This window comes from Daucus carota, chromosome 1 (assembly GCF_001625215.2).
Source record: "Daucus carota subsp. sativus chromosome 1, DH1 v3.0, whole genome shotgun sequence".
Classification (NCBI taxonomy): domain Eukaryota; kingdom Viridiplantae; phylum Streptophyta; class Magnoliopsida; order Apiales; family Apiaceae; genus Daucus; species Daucus carota.
The window spans coordinates 55,250,715-55,274,042 of record NC_030381.2 but is presented as its reverse complement, the minus strand read 5'-3'; the positions used below and the strand labels follow the sequence as shown (position 1 = coordinate 55,274,042).

Below are 23,328 nucleotides of genomic sequence, written 5' to 3'. Positions count from 1 at the left end.
TTAAAAAGTCAATATAAAATATTATTGCCCCATCATAATCTGGAAAGTTCATAAGAATCTTATTGTATCTAATCCATATAGAAAAGAATTTGAAATTTGAAACAGACACACACAATCTTGTTGTATCTAAGTCTTTCTTGGCTTCCCAAGTTGCATGTCTCCAGCCCTTTCCGGTGACTTGGAGCTTACATCTTTCAAAAAAAGGGGTGCAACGTACATGCTGCAATAGATTCCAAAATCCAGATATGCTTAAGAACCTGGCAACCAAATTCTGTAGCTAATTCCTCTGCCGTTCTATGCCTCTGCAACACAACAGAGTTTCCTTTGTCCATGGTGTATGGTTGCACTGGATCAACATTGTATACAACTAGAGTCGTCGAAGATCCCTGCCCAGCACAACTTAGAGTGGCCAGTTGTTCTTTAGTCTTTACAACAGAACCACCAGCTGCTGTGACCAAATTTTGAAGGTCATCCTTGTATGCTGGAAAAAAATCACCACTAAAGTAAAAATTCATGCCACTGAAGAGCTTTGGTGCCTGCATAAAAAGTTTCAGATGATTAATGTCACAGACAATAAATTCACTGAGAAATAATTGACCAAAGAGCTCAATAAAATAAAACCAAGCATTCTTACAGTCAAAACCAAGCATATTTATCTACCCAATTTAAGACAAGTAAAAAGTTAAAATGTATATATGGGCTTTTACTTAGAAACATATATAAATTCTTACTAAAACAGGGGACTAGGGCTTCTGTTTTCCTGCTAAAGGAAAGCTGGAAATATCCATGATTCTTTTAATACTATCAGAAAACAAAGGTGCTTATTAAATATATGCACTTACATTTTGTAAGGTCTGAAGCCTGCCTGATTTGGGGCCATACCAACAGCCGTGAGTGTCTAAGACAGCCTCATACTCTTCTTCATCTACTGGTTTGTTCATTTCCTTGCAAGCTTTGATCCCTACAAGCACAGCATAGTTTGTATTCCGTCAATGGATGGTCGGTTTTTTAGTATATATGTCCAGATGAAAACAGACATATCTTGCAACTTTAATGTATATAGAGAACTATAAATGTCATCTAGTTTGGTATGATCACTTCGGACAAATATCCAACAAGATTAATGTACTCAAAAGTCAATGCCAATCCATAAGTCTCAATTTCAACTAAAAAGAGTAATACAACTCAGAGAATCTAGCTTACAGTCCATCGTGACGACCCATCTTCCATGCAAAATAGCCATGAGAACTTTCAAAGTCCTTGTATAAGCACCATTAGCATCAATTGAGGCAATCACATGGGTGACATTTGGATTCCAAGACCTTGAAATAGTGGCACCGCAAGTGCTCGCAAACTTTGCTAGATAACACTGCAAATGAGAAGTTCATATATCATGATATTAATTCCACAATAAGTAATGAGCATCCTGACATATACAGTAATGAGTCCTTTCAAAGTCTAGACGAAAATATGTCACAAAATACTAAAGCCAAGTCATCCCTGTTCTGCAAATAATTACTTGGTGTTATAACATCCATGATTAAGTTCAAATTTAATTGTACATGTGTACATATGTGTATATTAACATATTTTAAATCCTTATAAATGGAAGTTGTACTGTATATTAAGCAATTTCCCTATATTTACAAGAACCTTAGAAACATTCTTACTGCAAAAAAAACACAAACAATTTTACTTGATTCCATCAACAGACAGCTACATAATAATTAACAAATTAAAGATGCCAACAGAAAATAGTTATTAAGGTTAGACAGAGGGCACACGGAAGTTATTAATTTTATTTAATCAGTAAGAGTTTCTGTTAGAAGTCATCAGACTTGATACCTCCTATCATATTTGGAAACTGTAGGATGCTCCAAAGGAAGAAACTGAAACTAGTCTAAAATTTGCAAGATACTCAGTTCAAACATAATCACATCTGCTATTTATATTTAATGACTACTTTGTAAGAGAAGAAATAACGAACCTTCTCCTCGTAAGACAAAGCAGATCCACATAACACCCAATCTTTTAATCCAGTAACCGAGGATGCCCAAAAATTTGCTTGTTTCGGTGCTCTGAAAACAAAATAAAAGAAAAAGAGACATCAACCGCAGCTTCATGGCACATGATTTAATATGGCATAAAAACTGCAACCATTTGAAGATTGAAATAGTTAATGATGCCAGTATCACAATTAGAATAAGAAGAGACTGTATCTTAGATAAAAAACTAGAGAGTAGAAATGCAGGACAATAAATTCTTCTATATAATTCCATTGTTAATAGATGAGTGAAATTGAAAAACTTCTATAACAGTAGTTGAGTGCAAAATCACTTCTTGTAGGATAGCAATTTGAATCAGGCAAAAAATGAATGATGTTAACTGAGAACTGCATTTGCAATGTCTACCTTCCATAACTATTTTCACTGAACTAATCTTTAACAGACAATTGGAACAATGGAATGCAAAGGCCCCTTGGAGCATAAGCACAACACGCAATGCGCGAATTCATCGAAGCAATAAATGTACATATATAAATGATATATAATGTAGAATACTGTTACGTTATAGATAAGAAGACATTTAATTGATAAAGCAACCAAATTCATCATCAGATTAATAGATCCAAAGTAGAACAATTTTAAGTCAAAGTAACAAAAAATTGCAAAGTTAGTCCATTCTTCTTCTTTGTCATCAATATTCACAAAATCATCATCTTCACAAATATGATTCCGATCCTCAACAAAGTCTTCTTCATCATCCTCAAGTCATGTGTATATATGACAATTGTATGTATAACTAAATCAGTAGACACAAGATATGTGTATTTTATATATGTGTCTATCTATATGCAAGAATAGAAGACATGTGTATCTTATATATGTGTACAAAAAGTGAGCGCATCGCATCTCTGAAGCAATGCGCTTCAGGTGCAAATCATATTGTATCTCACACATGCGCTTTAAATAGCACTGTGATTACATACGAAAACAGTTGGCTGATCAAACGTTCAAATAGATTAGCAAGAAGTAAAATCAAAATACATATATCAAATTCAAACCGTACATTGGGGCTGCAATGGATTCAGCTTTATGAATAGCTGACTTTCTAAACTTGGACCGTTCACCCGGAAATTTGACAGTTTTATGAACTGGACACGTCATTAAATAGTCATCCTATACACACAATAAAAAGGCTTAAATAAATAGGGATCATTTATATCTCTGTGTGTGCATGGTAGTGATTATTGCAGCTGACAGTATAACAAATGTTAAAGTAACTTGATAGACTTACAAAGTCCCATCTGCAACCTGAAATCTTTATTGCACAAGGTGCATGATAACTTCTCCTGCAGGACTTCTGAAAGCAGCCAAGTCCAGCTCCTTTTAGCCCACATGCAGTACATTTTAGCTTAGAAGACCTCGCTAATTCTGACTCCAAATTTCTGATATAGTCACCTTCATAATACACTTGAGGCGTCCTGAAATGCAGATTAATATAGCTAAGACTTGTAGATAATAATAAGGGTAATCATATTTACTCATACTGCCATGCTGCACAGATGAAACAACTCTGGACCATATACATATAACAAATCTGAATAGTTAAACCAATAAGACAATTTTATAACTAATAAGATAATAGCATCCAGTGGTACTTATTAAGGTAACTAGAAATAGCTGCATAACATCTTCAGATTCTATACAACCATTAACAACAATATTAAAGTTATCAAAGGTAACATACCAATCAATGCATATCTTGTGAACATAAATCCCATTGGAGAAAGGTTTCACACTCCCAGCAACTAACTTCCCGTTAGCATAATGTATCATTTCCCCAGTTTCCTACAGAAACACCATAGAGCAACATTTGATGAGTACATAGAATATCCACAAACCAAATTTTAGTTCTCACCAACCATATCGCTAAAGAAACTATATAACAGTATTAGAGTTGGATGGTTACAAAGAAGAAAAACAAAACAGAGAGTAAATAAATTACAATGCAGCATATATTTCAGAGAGCTTACATCCGTGACCTCTGAAGAATGGCAGAATGCACACACTCCACCTCCATGTTCAGAACTTGATTTCTTTTGTCTCTTGGCATCCCTGCTGCTCGCTGGATCACAGCTGTTATCATTCATATCACCCAACGAATCTGTGCAAGTGGGTGAAAGTTGTCCCATCTGATTCATGTCTATTTCCTCCACTTTGTTCACTTCAGGATTTACACTTCCATCCGTACCAGGGTGCTGGATATTTGCAACCCTACCATCAGCATTAAAGACTGATCCATCAAGACCATTCACCTCCATGTGTTTGTCTTGAACACCTCCTGGAGTTGCACTTTTGACCGCAATCATATTTAGCATTTTCTCCTCTTCAGCCGAATCATTAAGCACATTACGACCACAGTTCTTAGCTAATAAAGGGAAAAATGTCCCACTGCTGGAATTTCCATCTGCATCCACTTGGTTAAGCTTGTTCTTAGTCCCATTCACAGAGCTTATCTTAACCGAGACAGGAGACTGATTCAATTTTTTTTCACCACCTATATAGATACAAAAAGTCCAGCATAAATGTAAGGAATATTGAACTAGTATATCATAATAAATGTGAAATCTAGAACAGATTGTGATGGTATTATAGTAATACCAAACCTCTTACCACAAGGAATGGCTTGAAAGAGGGTGTTTACGGTAGTAGCATCTAAGCTTCTATAGATGCTCACAAGACTTTCCATGAAAGGCGCAGACCTCACTTCTGAAAAAGTTGATCACATTAGTGAATAAGTATATTTATTAATTGTCCATCTTTCAGCTTAATAGGTAAAAATCATACAGCCGCAAAATTATGAATAAGCAGTCAAATACTGCTTCCAGTTCGCAAGTAACATAACAGAAGTCTGAAATTATTGTCAATACTAATAAATCAATTACAATTGTCATCTCTGCAAGATTTGATTGAATTATTGAACAAGTAAATATATTGATGTTTTATTAATAAAATATCTAAAATAATATCGAGTCCGCTAATAAAAATATAACATCGACAAAAGTAAGCAGTTCCATTTTGTTTATATTACATAAGAAATATCCACAAGTTGTCACAAAACAAGTGTATCACACACAAATCTAAGGTCTCAAAATGGTGAAATGCACAATAATCTTGCCCCTATGCCAGAAAGTAAAGAAGTACACAATGTTAATCAGGTGTTGTCAATCATAATAATTTATCTAAAGGTGAACAAACCTTTTGAGTAATTAACCAAAAATCCGCATAACTTTAAAGCAATTTATTATAATTTCTATCACATTAATACATCTCCATACCTTGATCCGCATATTTGGATTGACAAGAAGGGCATTCAGATCCAAACTTAGTAGAAGTCTTAATACAGCAACTGCAAACACATAAACAAACCAAGAACATATCTTATTAGAACCACACAAAACAAAAACAAAACCAAACAAGTGAATAAACATAAACCAATTGGAAGAAGAAAAAAGATCAGGGAAAGTTACAAACTTGCAGAAGATATGGTCACAGGGTAGCAAAACAGGCTGGCGCAGTAACTCAAGACTGCAAGATTCACAAAGTTTAACATTTAAAATCACATCAATACCAAAAACCAGTATATACAAGCAGATAGAGGGGGGGAGGGAGAGAGAGAGAGAGAGAGAGAGAGAGGGAGAGAGGGAGAGAGAGAGAGAGAGAAAGAGGGAGAGGGGGGGAGATAGAGAGAGAGAGATGGGAGAGGGAGAGGGGGGAGAGAGAGATGTACCAAAGAGGGCATTTGAGCTCAAGGGCGAGCTTTTGAAGGTGAAGCAGCCATGGATTCAGTTGTCTCCGAGATTGACATTCTTCAGCCATTGTTTCTTGAATTGCCTCTCCGATTTAGGGTTTTTGGAAGAAACAATCACAAAAATGCTAACTTATTGAGTGATTCATACTACAATGAGACTAAATGGTTGCTTTAAAGGTGCGAGTTTTTAGCGGGGAAATCTCTGAATTTGCCGGGCATAGATTTTAGGGTTTGTCTAAACCAAGAATTGGTTCCCGCCAATCTTAATTAAAAAATTTCAAATGGCGGGTCACAGGTCATGGGCTTTGGGCTAGTAGGTAGTATTGGGCTTTGATGCAATTAGTGTTTGGATATAAATAAACATTTAGAACCCATTGGGCTAAAGCCTCAAATTGATTACTCATGCAAGCGTTTCTACAAATACCAACTCAGTCGAAAAACATAAACATGCCAAAACATCAACAGAGGCTTATGTTTTTCACAAATGGACAAAGTTCAAAAATTGCGTCTAAAAATCGGTGATAATAATTCGTCAAATTTATTAAATCTCTGATTAATTTTTATTCAGTATTTTTACCGATTAAATTTCATTCCCATTTTTCTGCAATATTATTCCGAAGTTAAAATCCTCAAGGTATACCCGGTCCAACACAGACATAAAAAACCTCAAGTCATCAACAGGCATGCTGAAGATAAATAGCTGGCCAGAGCTGCTAAAATTTCGCCGTTCTTGCTCAGTATAAAAAAAACGAAAATTGTTGATTAGCTGGTTACTGGTTAGCAGTGAAATGAGAATTCCTTTCATTAAATGGATTGGTGCCGTGGTTTACTGATGCAAGAGAATTTAAAAAAAAAAATAAGTAATTGATAATGACTTTATCTCGTCGTATAGCTAATTATATACTTATATATAATAAGCGTAAGGGAGATAATTTGGTCGCATGGTCCTATGGTCCAAAAACTTATCATCCGTTGGATCGTATATTGAACAAATAAGCACCGTTAGATTATAACAAAATTAAATTATGTTCTATAAGGAAACTGATATCTACTTGCATGTTTATAATTCTTTTTCTAAATCCAAAACAAATTCGGTCTTTCATGTCTTTTTGGTTTTTTTTAATCCAAAATAAATGTTTCCTACCAATTTTAATTGTACAATCGTATAAATCGCACCGTCACAAAATTATTTTTATCTAATATATTTTAAAATTAATATGCCCGATTTATGTGAGGAACGAATACAAAAACGTTTTCTTAATCCAAAACAAATTCTACTATCTTATTGCATGTTTATGATTCATCTTCTTAATTCAAAACAAATTGCGTTTATCAATTTTAATCTCGAACCATAAAAATATTTAGAAAAATATTTTAATCACAGTATAATAATTCTAATATAAAATATATTTATAAATATAATCTAATAGGAGTTGGCGTCACATATTCTCCTTAAAATAATTTAAAATATGATAGAAAGCATTTAATACTTTGGCATGATACATATTATTTTAATTTATTATTTATAAATTTAATTTTTCACACCATTTAAAATATATTTAAAAAGTTTATAAATAATTAAAAAGCTCCCGTGCCTTGCACGGGCTATAAGCTATATAATGAAGATGCTCTTAGGGCAAATCCAACAGTGGCCTAAAAATCCAAATTTGGGCAGATTTCGGTCTAAATTCTCTTAACAGTGGCCTAAATTTTGGTCCAAATTTAGGCCGGTGAACAGTGCTGACCTAAATTTAGGCCGGCACTATTCACCGGCCTAAATCTTTTTAATAATATAATAATAATTTTTTATTTTTTTTATACTTAGTTAATCAAATGATTTTATGTTAATATAATTATTAAATATTTAGAAATTACATTTAATATATTTTACTTAAATAATCATATATAGTATTATGAAATATAATAAAATTAAATAATCTTAAAATAATTCAAATTAATGACACATTAACATGCTCGATTTCAACAATTTCTTGGACGATATCGAAAAATAAAAAATAAAAAAAAGCTCATATTGCACTTCGAGATGCATTAATTGAGTATTTGTGGGTACACATATTAATTCGGAATAGTATTGAATCTTTGTAAATTTTATTTTAGTTGATTAAATAAAATGTTAAATTTTCTTTTATTTTGTTTGTTTTTCTAATTTAATGAATTTATTGAGTTTAATATTAATATGAAATCTTATATTATTGTTAAAAAGATTAGAATTATAATATAAAAAATGTTAGAAAAATAAAATATTGATATATGAATTTGGACAAAAATTTAGGCCTGGAATGGAAAGATGGCTCGGTCTAAATTTGGATCAAAATTTAGGTCAAAAACTGGATTCGGCCTTAGAACGTTATTCTTTGCTTCTGTTAATGGAATTTGTGGAATTCAGCTAATGATAACGACTCTATCGTCAGAAGTCTCACAAGTAATAACCAGAGATTTCTTTTCTTTTCTTGAAGCTGCAATCAAGTTTTAACGTGGCTATCAAAGACTCGTTCTCATCAATTTAGTTACATCAGTAGTCTCCGTCTTGATCAACAGAATATAGATGCATATTCAGGGAGGGCGTTTACCTTTGTCACATTAGAAGACAGACAATATAAACAGATTTATCATTGACCTTTTCAATAAACCTGAACTTATATATACAGATTTAAATTAAAAAAAACTTGATATTTGATGAGATTACAAACACATCAACACCACGGCTGGCAATATGTGACACGTGACATGTATCGGTAACCCGAACCCGAATCAGATCGGCTACCAGATATATCGAGACAAAACCCGAAAAGCACCCGATTACCCCAAATTGATTCGAAATTAGAATTTTATTCCTAATTCCAAAAAACTTAAATGTTCAATTTTATTTAATTTTAAGTGATTTTAATTTGACCCAAAATTTACTCGTTTGCCGACACGAACACAGCCTGTTATCCGAAATCGCCACAACTAATCACCACCATATGTACAGTGTTACTCAAGTTTGGTTATAAATTAGGACATCAACTCCAGGTATAACATGAACAATAAATCCATCCAACACAAGTTGAAAGCAATAAAACAATAATGTGGAAATTCACGTTGCTCGTTTTCTTGCAATATCAACTAGTTGCTGCATCAGCAGTTATACTTTTGAGTCCTGCCATGCAGAAGTCTGCAGTGTTTCAGTTTAAGCTAAGCATGGCAATTAGTGCTCCTTCAAGTTGTAATTATGGGATTTTTTCGCATCCAAAGACGATGAACTGGAGCATGAGTACTGACTACTGCACATGGGAGGGAGTTACCTGTGACGACAAGGCGAGAAATGTAATAGGCCTTGATCTAAGTTGCAGTCAGCTGGTAGGAGCCATACTTCCAAACAACACCCTTTTCCAGCTCTCTCATCTCCAGTTCCTCGACCTTTCGTGGAATGATTTTTCCCTTTCCAACCAGTTCCCTCAAGAATTCGGTTTCTTTGCTACAGGTTTGGAGCATCTCAACCTCTCACATACTAGAATTCCGGGGAGAGTTCCCTCAGGAATCTCTCATTTGTATAAACTGGTCTCACTTGATCTCTCTAGGCTTTATAATAGTAATCTTGATGATCAAGTGTTCAAATTACTTCTGCAGAATTTAACTCAGCTACAAGTAATTAATCTTGAGTGGGTTAACATCTCCTCTGTTGTGCCCGTGAATTTGTCCACTTCTCTTAGAGTTCTCAACCTCTACAATGCTGGTTTATACGGAGTATTACCCCGAGAGGTTTTCCATCTCCCTAACTTGGAAGTGCTAGATTTGTCGTTGAATAGCAACCTCACTGCTATATTACCTGATACAAAATGGGGAAGTAGCGGTAGCCTCCAAAACCTTCATCTTTTAGACATAAATGTGTACGGAGGTATACCTGATTCAATAGGCTTTCTCGGGTCATTAGCCACCTTGAGTCTCGTAGCTTGTAATTTGTCTGGGCCGATACCAAGATCCATAGGAAACCTTAGCCAACTGACTGACTTGCAACTTGGGGGCAACAATCTCATCGGCCAAATTCCAGAAGTTTTAGCAAACCATACTAACCTTAGAAGTCTTGACCTCTCGTATAACAGTCTCAGTGGTCCGGTCCCCTCTTGGTTGTTTAACCTAACATCATTAGAAAGCTTGGGTATAAATTATAATCGGCTCACAGGTGAACTACATGAATTTGATTCCTCAAAGTTGGTGCTCAGAGTTTTTTCTTGTGGAAACAATTTATTGTTTGGATCCATTCCACAATCATTTTCTCAACTCGTGAACTTAACTCAACTAGACTTTTCGTCTAACAATTTCAGTGGTGATCTGGATTTAGCAATGTTTTCAGACCTTGTAGACCTCAAATATCTTGATCTTTCTCACAACAGTCTATCGGTGAGAAGTACAAGTATGGCAACACTCCCTCCGAAGCTTTACTACTTGGGCTTGTCATCTTGCAAGATGAAAGAGTTTCCACATATCTCTGAAAATGTAGAGTACTTCGTGTACTTAGATTTATCAAACAATCAAATCGATGGGGAAATTCCTCGTTGGATTGGGACAACAGACTGGCTTCTATTTCCCTATGTTAATCTTTCTCACAACCACCTAATAGGTGGCCTTGAGCATTTACCTTGGAATACTATTTGGCATCTTGATCTCCAGTCCAACATGCTCAATGGATCATTGCCCAGTCTGATCTGTAATTCTACCTCTCTTCGGATTCTAAATTTGTCTTATAACAAGTTGAGTGGTGTGCTCCCCATTTGTCAAACAAATTTGACGAGGCTTACAGTGTTTGATCTGCGGATGAATAACCTTCAGGGAAACATTCCAGCAACCTTATCAAATTTCCGTTCTCTGAACACCATAAATTTGAATGGAAACAATTTAGAAGGAAGAATTCCTTCTTCTTTTTCTGAATTTGGTTCTTTAGAAGTTCTTGATCTTGGAAGGAACCAAATCAATGATACATTCCCTCAGTGTTTGGAAGCTCTCCCAAATCTCCAAGTTCTTGTTCTGAAATCAAATAAGTTTCATGGTCATATAAACCAGAGTTCTATGATCAAACACCCGTTTCCTAGCTTGAGAATCATTGATCTATCGTACAATGAGTTTTCAGGCCCACTGCCAACAATGTACTTTGAAAACTTCGTGGCTATGATGAACGGATCCGTGGATGAAACTTATCCCACATACATGGGTGAGTACTATTACAAAGATTCAACAGGTCTAGTGATTAAAGGAGCAGAGATTAAGTTGGAAAGAATTTTAACTATTTTTACAACTATTGATGTATCAAGAAACAATTTTACAGGGGATATAGTTGAATCCATTGGAAATCTAGTGTCACTCAGATTTCTTAATATTTCTCACAATCAACTCACAGGCCACATACCATCCTCGATTGGAAAATTGTCAAAGCTGGAGTCACTAGACCTCTCACTCAACCAGCTTGAAGGAGAAATTCCGCAACAACTCACTGGTATATATACACTTGCACGTCTGAATCTGTCCTGCAACCAACTTACAGGTCATATTCCACAAGGTTCTCAATTCAATACATTTGAAAATGATAGCTATGTTGGTAACTTGGGGCTGTGCGGATATCCCTTGTCCAAAAAATGTGAAAAATACCCTAGGACCCAAGGAGAAGAAGTAAATGAGGATGATGATTACTTTTTTAGCGGTTTTACTTGGGAAGCAGTGGTGATTGGATACGGCTGTGGAGTGGTGCCTGCATTCATCATCGGATACTTTATGTTGCTTGCAGGAAAACCGAAATGGTATGCTGGAATCATTGCCAGTGAATTGGGCCTCAAGATCAGGAGGGTGGAGATTAAATGGCGATAAAAAAGATTTAGTTTTAATTTATGTATCATGTTAAATGTCTTCCCATGTAGTTGATACTAAATAAATAATATTCACATCTCTTAGCAATGAAATGAGGATTCTTTCCGAGGACTAGATAAGTGTCCTGATTTATTGATAGATAAGTTAAGTCGAGCACTTAAGGCGAGCTCTCCATCAATGAAGTCAATGCTACGATATCAGGATGATTCTCAAATCGATGCATATCAGCTTCTGTTAAGCTCACCATTGCTTCAACTTTCGTCCTACATTTACTGTCCATCAAAACAACAAGTTCCACAGGCACATTTGTGACACCAACCCACTCTGGTTCCCCCCACCCGAAATCAACATCGTACATTGGGAAGTTGCATAATGTGTTAAAAAACCTGGAGTTTACCCTGTTATTTCCCCTGTCTTCGCGTATAATGTTGATATTTTTGGCTACTTTTGCCATTAGCTCGTTCGGGTCTGAAATTTTGGAGCAGTCCATGATTTCGGTTTTTATGGTGCTACTAAACAAACTCACCAACTGATGCAACTCCAGGTCTTCAGGTTTTGTAATGTTTTCAGTCTTGAATCTGGTAGGAATTTGGAAGTAAAAATTGCCAAAAACATTTTGGGGAATTTCTTTGATTCCGGTTCTTCCCCTCAAGTTCACTGAAGTGCAGAGCGTTGAATCCCTTAAAATTCCATGATTTGATTGATCAATGCTGATCAAAACCTTCCACACAGCACAAGCAATAACCTCCACACGCGAAGGGCTCAGAACATTTTTGCTGCTGGCCCTGACCTCTGACTTTAGGCCAACTATCGTTTTCTGATGAAACACGAACCTCTTTGTAACAATCTTTACATTCCTCATAAACGGAGAGCCACTAGGCTTGATCAATCCGGATAGGTCTTTTCTTGGAAATACTAAAGGCATGCCAAAATTCGGAACCATCACTTCACTAAGTCCAGCTCTACAAGCAACAGACCATTCACGAAAGAATGTGGATCCTGAGAATCCATCAAGCATTATATGTGAAGTGACCGTACTTATAACTAGTCCGCCACACTTAAACATAGTCAATTGTATGCCCATAATCGCGGACTTGTCCAACGTAGCCTTTTGCACGTCCCATGGAACAAGGCCATGCAAAAGTTCAAGATTAGTAGGAGCTTTCTCGAGCAATTCAGCTAGTGTTACATCAAGCACTTCAGCTTCCAAGTACTCGATCCCTTCATCGTTATAATTGACAGATGTTCCATCAACGGATAGCCTTCCAGCTAGCGGATAGAACCGTGTCAGAGTCTCTGACAACGATGCTTCTAAGCGGTCTCTGCAAGTACTCCCGGACTTAAAAAAGTAAATTGAGGGAATGTAGACCGGAGGCTGCATCTGATCGAAAAACGACACCTTGGAGGCTACAAGGTGGTCTGGTGTTGGATTTGCTGGCTTCACCATTTTACGAGATAACATTTTGACCTCCATTGCAACCTTAAAATCGACAAATGTATTATCAAGGGCCGAAAATAAATATGAGAAATGAGTTCATGTTTTTATCTGAGGGCTCTGCACCCCTATTTATATTAGCCAAGTGATTTGTTAGCAAAGAAAAGAAACTGAATTGCTTGAAAACTTCACACAATTCTGATGAGCTCTTTGTCTGCTGATATTGAGATAGTTTGTTAGATTTGTGAATGAAATCTTGAAGTTAGATGGAAACGATTTCCTTGTTTTAGTACTGCTGTAAGAATTATAAACAAGTATGGGGAGATGCATATTATCGAATAAAGAAACTTCGATTCAAGTAGATCGATCAAAGTTTTATTGTTCTGATATAATAGAAAAATTATATAAATGAATAGATAAGGGAGATGTATAATAATAAAAAAATATATATATTTAATAATAAAAAAAATGACCAATTAAAATATGTTATGAAGTGATGATGTTGGGGTAAATTTATTTTTTACTGAATTAAGCGAGTTAAAATTATATATTTATATATTAATTTTCACTAATATAAGCGAATTTATAAGCCACGCCTACCCTCATTTTGGGTTTGAAGTTTAGGCAAGTGCAATTTCAATTATACCAAGAAATATTTCAAAAATAGATCAAATTTTAAATTTTAAAAATTTTATATTCAACTTGTAAGATTTTAATATTTATAATAAATTGTGTGTATTTTGGCCTTATGGACCTGTAACCAAATTGCCTTCGGATATGAACTGTAATCATGAGTATCTATATAAACGGTCGGGCGGTATGTTATAGCGGTACTTGTTGGAAATGACGCCACCAGGTACCAGTGCTATGTTTTGAGTTCGAGCTAGGAAGATGCTGGACATCCTAACAAGCTTTGAGTGAGTTGATGAGTGAGCAAGGAGGCGAAGGAGAGGAGCAGCAGGAAGGATTATTGGTTAAGTGAGGGGATTGTTGTTAAGGTTATGAGCAAGGCTATGGCGGAGAAGGGTTATTATAAGCAAAATGGTGTGGTTCATAAATAAGAATGTTGCAGGGATTGAAATGATTGAGATAAGCATTTGCTGAGAGTGGATCAGCAGGAGCTGGAGACAGTGATACCCGAGTTGGCGCAATTGTGAGGATTGTTAATGGTGCCTATTGTGGATCTAATGCCAAGTTATTAGCTGTTGATACAAGCAAGTTTTGTGCAAAGGTGGGGATTGGGAAAAGGTTATACGACGGAAGGGTTCTGCCAGCAGTTGAGTACGGAGACATCTGCAAAATTCTGCAGTGCAGTGACAGAGTATGTAAACTATGTTGTTCTGTTGATCTTATTATTCGAACACCTTGTCCTAAATTAAAGAAATTTGCAGATGTGCTTAATGTCTTGTACACATAATTTGCGGAAGTGCTTATGTCATGTTAATCTTTCCTGTATGATATCACATAATTCACATTTTGTGTTGTGTTACATGTTGGCAACATTTTTATGTCACTTGACTTTTTATCTTTGTTTGTTAAAATGTGAACTGGATCGATAAAAAAGTTTATCTGGCCTTCAGCAGACTCTTTACCTGGGGTTTTCTTGTTAGAGCTTTTGGATGTGGATAGCTTGACTAAGGGTACTCCACCTCCTTCTCCGAAGTGGTACTCATCTGACCACGTAGTATCCTTAGCTAAATTCCACTGCAAGCCCCGAACGAGACATGGATGATGCTCTGTAGGTAACTCAAAATTTTAATACTCCCTCCCATCCGGTTGGATTGTTAACATTAATTTTAACACGTTTTTTAAGATTTTTTTAAAATATAGTTTCATGATATTTTTTTAATTTTTTCTGTGAACAAAAATTTGATGTTAAAATTTTATTCAAAAAAAAATAAAATAAAATAATATTATAGAATTACATTTTACAAGAGTCTCAAAATACGTACAAATAGTGAATGTTAACAATCTCATGGGACTGAGGGAGTAGTGTTTTTGATATGAAAAAAAAGTTGAAAAATAAATATTTTTATAAATTTTTCCAAAAAAATATTGCACCAAAGTCACCTATTAAAAACTCATATCCATAGATGCACCACTAAAGAATTTTTTTCAAAGAAGCAAAGACCTTCCCCATGAGCGTGTAAGAATCTATCACACCCGCACGCGTACATATGTGCGCACCATTTCCAGCAGGCCAAAATAGTGACCTCTACTTGGTCGGTCATAAATGAACGCTTGACAAACAAAGCTTCGCCACTAGTGTTTCAACACTTAGGAATTACTAGAATAGTAGAATTCATACTAGTCAACCAAATCATATTCTTTTACCAACTAGAGTATTATTCAATTATTTGACTTGTTATTCCACCCCTATATAAACCCCCTCCCTTAATCCCAACCAAATTCTAATTACAATCCATAAGGCCATCTCCCCCTCCACAAACAACTATATTCTTTCAAGAAAAAAGTGTGGATTATAAAGATGTTGACAAACCCTTTGGTGGAAAATACTACGGGAAAAACAGCATCAGACAACACCGATCAGACAACGGTTTGTCCGGGCAAAAATATTAGTAGTACTAGTCATGCTTCTTTGGCTTACAAAGAGTTGAAGTGCATATCCAGCATTTCTCTTCCCATGATGCTGACAGGGCTGATTCTGTACTCAAGGTCCATGATCTCGATGATCTTCCTCGGCCGCCTTGGCGAGCTTTCACTGGCTGGCGGCGCCTTAGCTATCGGATTTGCTAATATCACAGGGTACTCGATTCTGTCAGGGCTGGCCATGGGAATGGAGCCTATTTGTGGCCAGGCTTTCGGAGCCAAAAGATTTAAACTTCTTGGCCTCGTCATGCAAAGAACAATTCTTTTACTCCTTCTCGTCTCGATTCCAATTGCCTTTCTCTGGTGTAACATGAAGAAAATCTTGATATTTTGCGGCCAAGAAGATGAAATCGCAACACAAGCTCAATTATACATTTTTTACTCCCTTCCTGATTTATTTGCTCAGTGTCTTCTTCACCCTTTACGTATATATCTCCGGTCACAGTCCATAACGTTACCATTAACCTTCTGTGCAACTCTGTCAATCATTCTCCACATACCGATCAATTACTTTCTTGTTTCAGTCCTAAATCTTGGTATCAAAGGCGTTGCCCTTAGCGGGGTCTGGACAAATTTCAACCTTGTCGGATCACTGATCGTGTATATTATGGTCTCCGGGGTCTACAATAAAACATGGGGAGGCATTACCACAGAATGCATAAAGGAATGGAAGCCTTTGCTAAACTTAGCCATTCCCAGCTGCATTTCGGTATGTCTCGAATGGTGGTGGTACGAAATCATGATTTTATTATGCGGATTATTGATAAATCCGCGAGCAACCGTGGCTTCCATGGGAATTTTGATTCAGACCACCTCTTTAATCTACATTTTCCCATCTTCACTAAGCTTTGGTGTATCGACAAGAGTTGGAAACGAACTCGGGGCAAATCAGCCTAAAAAGGCCAAACTCGCGACAATAGTAGGCCTTGCCTCAAGTTTCACACTCGGGTTCTCAGCGTTATTTTTTGCAATTATGGTGAGAAATGTCTGGGCCAAAATGTTCACTCTTGACGCGGATATAATTGCTCTGACATCGATGGTTCTGCCAATAATCGGGCTCTGTGAGCTAGGAAACTGCCCGCAGACAACAGGGTGCGGTGTCCTGAGAGGAACGGCTCGGCCCAAGCTAGGTGCAAATATTAATCTAGGCTGCTTTTATTTGGTAGGAATGCCTGTGGCATTGTGGCTAGGATTCTACGCAGGGCTGGATTTCAGAGGATTGTGGCTCGGGCTCTTAGCAGCTCAGGGCTCGTGTGTCGTGGCCATGTTTATCATCATTAGCCGAACCGACTGGGACCATCAAGCCCGGAGAGCTCAAGAGCTGACAGGATCCACAGATGTTGATGATCCTGCAGAGGATGAAACAGTACTTGTAGATGACCAGAGTAAAGCAAATTTGAAACAGAATGTCAATGTAAAAAATGATAGTCCATTTAATTTAGTTTAGTTCTTTAATTTAGATTTTTAGGTTCATTAACTTTATTCGTAAAGATTGTATTCATATGATATTTTGATATAGATTTTTTGAAACACTTTTATTTTTCATTATGAAAGCTTTTTCTAGAACTATGTTCAGATTATTAGAAATGAATTAAATATTCGATTTCCGGTAAACGAAATTAAAGAAATATTGTCGCGGTTTTGTTGTTTTTGAAGGCAACAATCACTTTCCCTTAATTATAAAATTAGGGTTCTCATTATGAAATTCTTGGATAAAGATCACTTGCACACGAATGATAATTAATGTTATGGTTTCGTATCAAAATGCTACAGGAAACCCGTCAAATAGTATCAAATATATTTATGTCAAAAATCTGTAATATTATCAGGCATATTTATACTCAACTATCTCATCATATACTGAATTAGAAAGTCTATTAATATAAATTTATAAATTTGAAATAGATAATAATCAACTAAATATAAGGATAACGGTTCTCAATATTAAAATTTTGAGGAAAAAGATCGCAAATATCACCGTCAGAGAAGATAACACAAGCCTCCAATTCAAAACAGTAAGGTATGCGGCGTTTATCTTCTTTCGCATCCAAACGCTATACAGTGTTTTGAGATCATAACCGTAATTTCATGTAACATTTTATCTCTAAAATGTTAAATAGTCTTATATTTTATAGTTATTTTCAGACCTAGAAATGATATTTTATACCGTTTTGTATCAAAAATCAGAATACTAGAGTATGTGGCGTTAATAAATGATATTTTATACCGTTTCTCCCGACACTACTATGCATTATTTGCGAAAATTGTTTTATGCGAAACCTTTTTTGAAAATATAACTCATTATACTTTTTTGTTTTCTTGATAAATCCGTGAATTGCACGGGTCCAAAACCAACAGAGTTCAGTTTCGAGAAACATAAAAGTCAATAATTGGTCACAGGTAACTTGTTACTGTATGAATTGCAGTTTCGCAAGAAAGAAACAGAGAAAAGTAGAAGATAAACATGGGACTAGTGGAAGAAGTGTGTACACATAAGCTAGTGACATGAATATTCCACGTGTTTTATGTCAAATTATAGCGCGCCACTAGAAATTCCAACACGATAATTACACGAAGCCGTATTTTAATTAGGGTGATTATCACATGATTCAGCGTACTAGCAGTGTGTAGATTTTGGTAATTAGCTGCCGGCTGCAAAACCAGCTAATTACAAATTTGTAATTAGTGTGTTGACAAGGACTCCTAAAATATTACAACTACAGTATAAATTAATCAGTTGGCTCGAGCATCTGCCTAATTTGTGTGGTGAATTTGGCTTGGACATATAGAACCTTGATAAAGTAACCTCCTCTGTAGATTAAATATATTTTTATTTAAATACAGTTAAAATTTTTAAATTATTTATTTTATTGAATTGATGATCAATATCAGTCTTGAGTTTATTAATTTATCAAAATTTTATTGTATCCACGATAATTAATTTCAAATCTTTTTGAAGAAGGGGAAGGAGCTTTCAACCCGCAACAGATAGAGGATTTATTCAATCACATATTTTTAATTACCCTTTTTGAATTTTATTTATACAATTTGTTTAATATTATACAGATAAAGTAGTGATATAATTGATTTGTATATTATAAAATTTAACTATATTTGATATATTTTGAAATTTAAAAAATTGAATGGGACATATTAATTTATAAAAAAAAATAGTTGTGAGGGAGTAATTTTTTCTATAAACATAATCATGAAAATAAAATTTCTATAAATTTACAGAAACATAAATAATCATCGGATATTTTTAATATTTCTATAAAAAGACAAATATTCTCCGACATCCTCAGGCCCGGCAGACAAGTGTACAGTTTATAAAGTAAGTGTCGGTAATCGGTGTCACTAGAGTTCATGAGCTTCATGTAGTACTTAATATGGTAAAGTAATTGTTAAACAAATACCACTAGCAGATTAAAAGTTGAACCTTTCTGCGTCCACTAATAAATTTATATTCTAGTCGGCATTTTTAATTATGAATCGAAAATGCATGTAATTTTCTTCAGAAGCTAGCAGCCGCACGGATATGCATAGGAGTGTCGACGCAATGTACACGTGTCAAAATGTCGATCCATCCCTAACAACAAACGCAGACTTGCATTAAGAAGATTAAATTTTCTGTCAGAGTATTATTAATCTAAGTTATCTCATTCGCAGCCCCAGAGTAATTTAATCGTAAATCTCTTTCCACGCTTTCGATTCGTTGCGTTTGATGTAATGAAACAAGGTCAACTAGATTAATTAACTTTCATCTTAATCTTCTTCACTAATCTCATCTTCTTCTATTTTATCAAATCACTTAATTTTCATGTTAATCCTCGAAAAACATGCAAGTTGCAGCCTGTAGTCCCTCCCATTTCTTTACATTTTTTTATTAGGACTGTTATATCTAATTCTTTACATTTTAAAACTTTTCAAAAATAGTCAACGGATCCCATTACTTCTCTACTTTTCTTCTCTTTTCACACTACTTTTACTTCACTATCTTCTTTTTATACATTAAAAATCAATGGTCCCACCACTTAACCTACTTTTCTTTCCCTAATCTACTTTATACCTATTTCTAACCCACGTGTGCAACCCATTTGATAAGAAATGGGAGGGGCGTATGGAGTAAATAATAGAATCAGCCGACAGAATATCGGTCGAATTCCGTGCGACTTGCTCAGTGAAGACTACAAGAAAACTACAAAAACACGAGAATGAGATAAAATAATAGTCATAACAAATAATTAGAAGAATACAGCTTTCGGCCCGGCCGGCGGCATCACGTCGACCCATGGTTGGTTGGTCCGGCAACAATGCATGCATGCATCACCATGTTTCAGTCCACCTACGTATCTTATCTTCCGCATCTTTTTCTTTCGGTTTGTTATTTTCTCTTTGTTTTTTTTTCCCATCTGCATGCATGTTAGGCGATTTATTTGTGTTCCTGCATTTGTTTGGTTATAAATAGGTCAAACTAGTACGCATGGCCGTGTGCAATTTGTTTGCTTTTATCTAAAAGTGGTTGCTTAAATAATTTCAATACATAACCGCAAATAAATTGGATAGAATTTTTGTTTGTTGATGCGTCATGTTTGATGATATGATATCTTTTATTCTTGGTGCCTGAATTTACTAAGAGATGAGTCGAGTTTGAGTTTGAATTGCCGGTGAATAAAATTAATATTTTTTCTTATTTCAAATTATCATTTATAATTTACATAAAAATTGTTGTAATTCAAAATGTAGGAAAATTAATTGTACAAGAAAGATAGAGTATCATAAAAATAAAATTTATACATCTAAATGAACTGATTGGAGTTTAACTAAGTCAAATTTACGAGCCGAACATACGAACATGCATGAGCAAAATTTGATAACATTTTTTTTTTACGGATTTTCTACTATAAGCCCACGCAATCACTTTTTAAGTAGATAAAAGAATATTATTAGCTAAAATCTCATTAATAATCATGGCTATAAAATTATGATCTGGAAAATTCCTCCACCACAATAGAAATTAGTTATTAGTGTGTGCATATAAGCACGCATAAAAAGACTTTTTTAATGAACCCGAACTTAATAAACAGAGTGAAGCACTTCAACTCGTTTTTGACAAGCGTAGATACATGCCTTCTCTTCTATTTTTCCATTTTATACACTTTAGTACATTTTTTTTTCTTTTTAAACATAAATATTAACTTAAAATAATACTTGAGCCAAAAGATAATAATACTATATCAGTGTAATTGATCACTATGTTCCCCTAAACATCTGTGTAAATTGTAATATAATATCCCAATCAATATATATGTAGAGTTGGATGGGAGCATATCTAAATAACAAGACTTGTAGACTAAACATCCATTTCAAAACGTGTACTTTGGATAGTAATTCCACCTACCTTTCAGATTTGATAGAAATTGAAGGAAATAAAGAGAATATGTCATCCTACCTTACATTTTAATATGTCAATTAAATAGGTCTGGAACAACCTGATCCAATGGGTTCATGAACTCCACCACCGCATTTGAAAAACAATGGATTTGGTCGTCTTTTGTCTTTTAATCTTTTTAGTTTAGTCACCGTTCTTTAGCAAACTGAGAAGCGGTTGGGGAAGTCAAATTGTAAAATCGAAGATATAGTTTTGGTCAATGCATGATCATAATCTCATTATTTAATTTTTATTAATAAAATATCGAAATACCCTAGGATAATGTTAATCATGTTATCGATCTAATAATCTGTGCATGATGAAACTATAATCCATAAAATATTACAAAACAAAAAAAAATTCATAAAACATGTCACCCTGTCGGGTCAACTCTCACTCAAATTAAGATTTATCAGCACATATATTTAGGCTATAAGTTTTATGGAGACCACACTTATATGAAGTATTGGAGTTCTCCTTCTAATCCGTCCACTTCCTTCAAATCCAACGGCTATTTTTGTTTTTTGTTTTCTTTTTTCAAATTTTATCTATTACATTTTAACTTATACGTATACTTTCTTTATACCATATACATATTATATAATAGACGGTTACAAATCATGCACCGAATCAGCATGGCGGTTTTTCATACAACAACTGGTATCATGATTATCTTCCTTTTATCTCCCTAAAAAATTTGTAATTACCTGAGTTAAAATGTAGATGTATATATATTTGTGGTCTTTGAGTGATAATTAAATTTAAAAATATGATAATTCAATATTTACTCAAAATTTCAATAATTTTTACAGACTTTCGAGGCTCAAACTAGTGTTCATAATCATTATAATGGCAATTCATCGGTTGGTTTTAGATATTTTATTGGACTAACTACAGGCCCAACTCAACAGGTCCAAAACAACACACGCTCATATTACCCAACTTTTTGGACCGGTAAGAAACGGAGAATGGGAAAAGACCCCAACTGGCCAACTACTTGACTTGACTTAATTTATTTTATTTTATACTTTTTTTAGAGATTTTTTTACTTTCTGTTTGCCGGTGGAATATCACTTTATTGACTGATATAAAATTAAATTGGTTTGGTAAATCATAAAAATAAAAAGAGAGTTCATAAAATTTGACCTAGAAAAGAAAAAGAACTTCAATTTGTACCAACCATACTTTTAGAATTAAAATATTTTCTTCAATATAGTTGTGGGCGTTTCTTTAAACATCCGGAGGAAACTTAATAGAAAATCTCAGACTATTTTAGACTAGTTATAGATGGTTTGGTGCTTCGGATAGTAATAAAAATTCGGATGATTAATCATTTTAATATGATATATTATTGTTTTTTTTAACGTAGAAATCCGCAACCGCTACTCGGGTAGGCTCTGGTCGATTCTGCTTCTTTCGGGAGTCGAACATGTGACCAAAAGGATACACGTTCTCTCTTTAACCAGCTGAACCAACCCTTGTGGGCCTAAAATGATTGATTATATTAAAATTCGAAGAAGAAAACTGGAAAGAAAAATTAGTATTTTGAAAAGCAATATGACATGTGTTTCATATAACTGTTCATTTTGTTATATCAAATTTAAAGTTTTTTCGAAATCATAAAAATCAAAAGTGCATGTGCATGTGATATTTCAAGTTTCTTTACTTCAAAGCCATGAATAAAGAACATATTTCAGTCGGTATAAAATTGGCTTTGCTTTGGCTCATATATCACATGCAGACCTTTATTTCTTCTGTGGCTTGCTGAAGGCAGAGAAAATACGTAATTATCAGATACTCAGCACTAATTAATCACATAGTAATCCCTAGCCTAATCCGTCTTTTTTCATTAATCTACTCCATCATGGCATCATACAAATCTATGTGCTTGTATATGTACAGATCTGCACATACAGATAGACAGATGCTCCATTATTAATGATGAAGATTCTTCCCCAACCCCTAGTTTGTCATTTTAAAAGCAAGCCATGCCCATTTATTATTATTGTTTTCGGATTCTTGAATTTCGATATTAAACAGGCATCATTTCAACTTACTCGAACTTTCAATCTTTTATTATCTAAAGAGACGATTAATCTTAAATTATGTTATGTTATAAAAAAATTGACGTTTTTTCACCAGTTTAAATTTTATAAAATTATAGAAGTGCTCTCCTAAA

General features: G+C 34.8%; 4 protein-coding genes across 4 annotated transcripts; 2 read left to right on the top strand and 2 right to left on the bottom strand.

The window, feature by feature from the left end:
- LOC108214626 (BRCA1-associated RING domain protein 1) lies at positions 1 to 6,022 on the bottom strand. The gene is made up of 12 exons (XM_017386746.2): positions 5,794 to 6,022; positions 5,538 to 5,591; positions 5,342 to 5,412; positions 4,677 to 4,772; positions 4,037 to 4,560; positions 3,751 to 3,851; positions 3,298 to 3,484; positions 3,070 to 3,179; positions 1,988 to 2,078; positions 1,204 to 1,369; positions 843 to 961; positions 1 to 536 (listed from the first exon to the last, which is right to left on the bottom strand). The coding sequence occupies exons 1-12, from the start codon at positions 5,880 to 5,882 to the stop codon at positions 195 to 197; spliced, it is 1,950 nt and encodes a 649-aa protein (XP_017242235.1). The 5' UTR covers positions 5,883 to 6,022; the 3' UTR covers positions 1 to 194.
- A 2,879-nt stretch (positions 6,023 to 8,901) lies between these two features.
- LOC108193585 (receptor-like protein 7) lies at positions 8,902 to 11,673 on the top strand. Its single transcript, XM_017360306.2, has one exon. The coding sequence runs from the start codon at positions 8,902 to 8,904 to the stop codon at positions 11,671 to 11,673; it is 2,772 nt and encodes a 923-aa protein (XP_017215795.2).
- LOC108193594 (acetyl-CoA-benzylalcohol acetyltransferase) lies at positions 11,665 to 13,147 on the bottom strand. Its single transcript, XM_017360317.2, has one exon. The coding sequence runs from the start codon at positions 13,145 to 13,147 to the stop codon at positions 11,831 to 11,833; it is 1,317 nt and encodes a 438-aa protein (XP_017215806.1). The 3' UTR covers positions 11,665 to 11,830.
- Positions 13,148 to 15,511: 2,364 nt separating this feature from the next.
- LOC108210056 (protein DETOXIFICATION 49) lies at positions 15,512 to 17,263 on the top strand. The gene has a single exon (XM_017381307.2). The coding sequence runs from the start codon at positions 15,597 to 15,599 to the stop codon at positions 17,163 to 17,165; it is 1,569 nt and encodes a 522-aa protein (XP_017236796.1). The 5' UTR covers positions 15,512 to 15,596; the 3' UTR covers positions 17,166 to 17,263.
- The last annotated feature ends 6,065 nt before the right edge of the window (positions 17,264 to 23,328 follow it).

Bases quoted from the DNA above. Each gene is read 5' to 3' on its own strand.
- LOC108210056 (XM_017381307.2), top strand. From the start codon at position 15,597: ATGTTGACAAACCCTTTGGTGGAAAATACTACGGGAAAAACAGCATCA.
- LOC108193594 (XM_017360317.2), bottom strand. From the start codon at position 13,147: ATGGAGGTCAAAATGTTATCTCGTAAAATGGTGAAGCCAGCAAATCCA.
- LOC108193585 (XM_017360306.2), top strand. From the start codon at position 8,902: ATGTGGAAATTCACGTTGCTCGTTTTCTTGCAATATCAACTAGTTGCT.
- LOC108214626 (XM_017386746.2), bottom strand. From the start codon at position 5,882: ATGGCTGAAGAATGTCAATCTCGGAGACAACTGAATCCATGGCTGCTT. The intron at 5,592-5,793 runs GTACATCTCTCT...TGAATCTTGCAG, and splicing joins GAGCTCAAATGCCCTCTTTG to TCTTGAGTTACTGCGCCAGC. The intron at 5,413-5,537 runs GTTTGTAACTTT...ATGTGTTTGCAG, and splicing joins TGTGACCATATCTTCTGCAA to TTGCTGTATTAAGACTTCTA.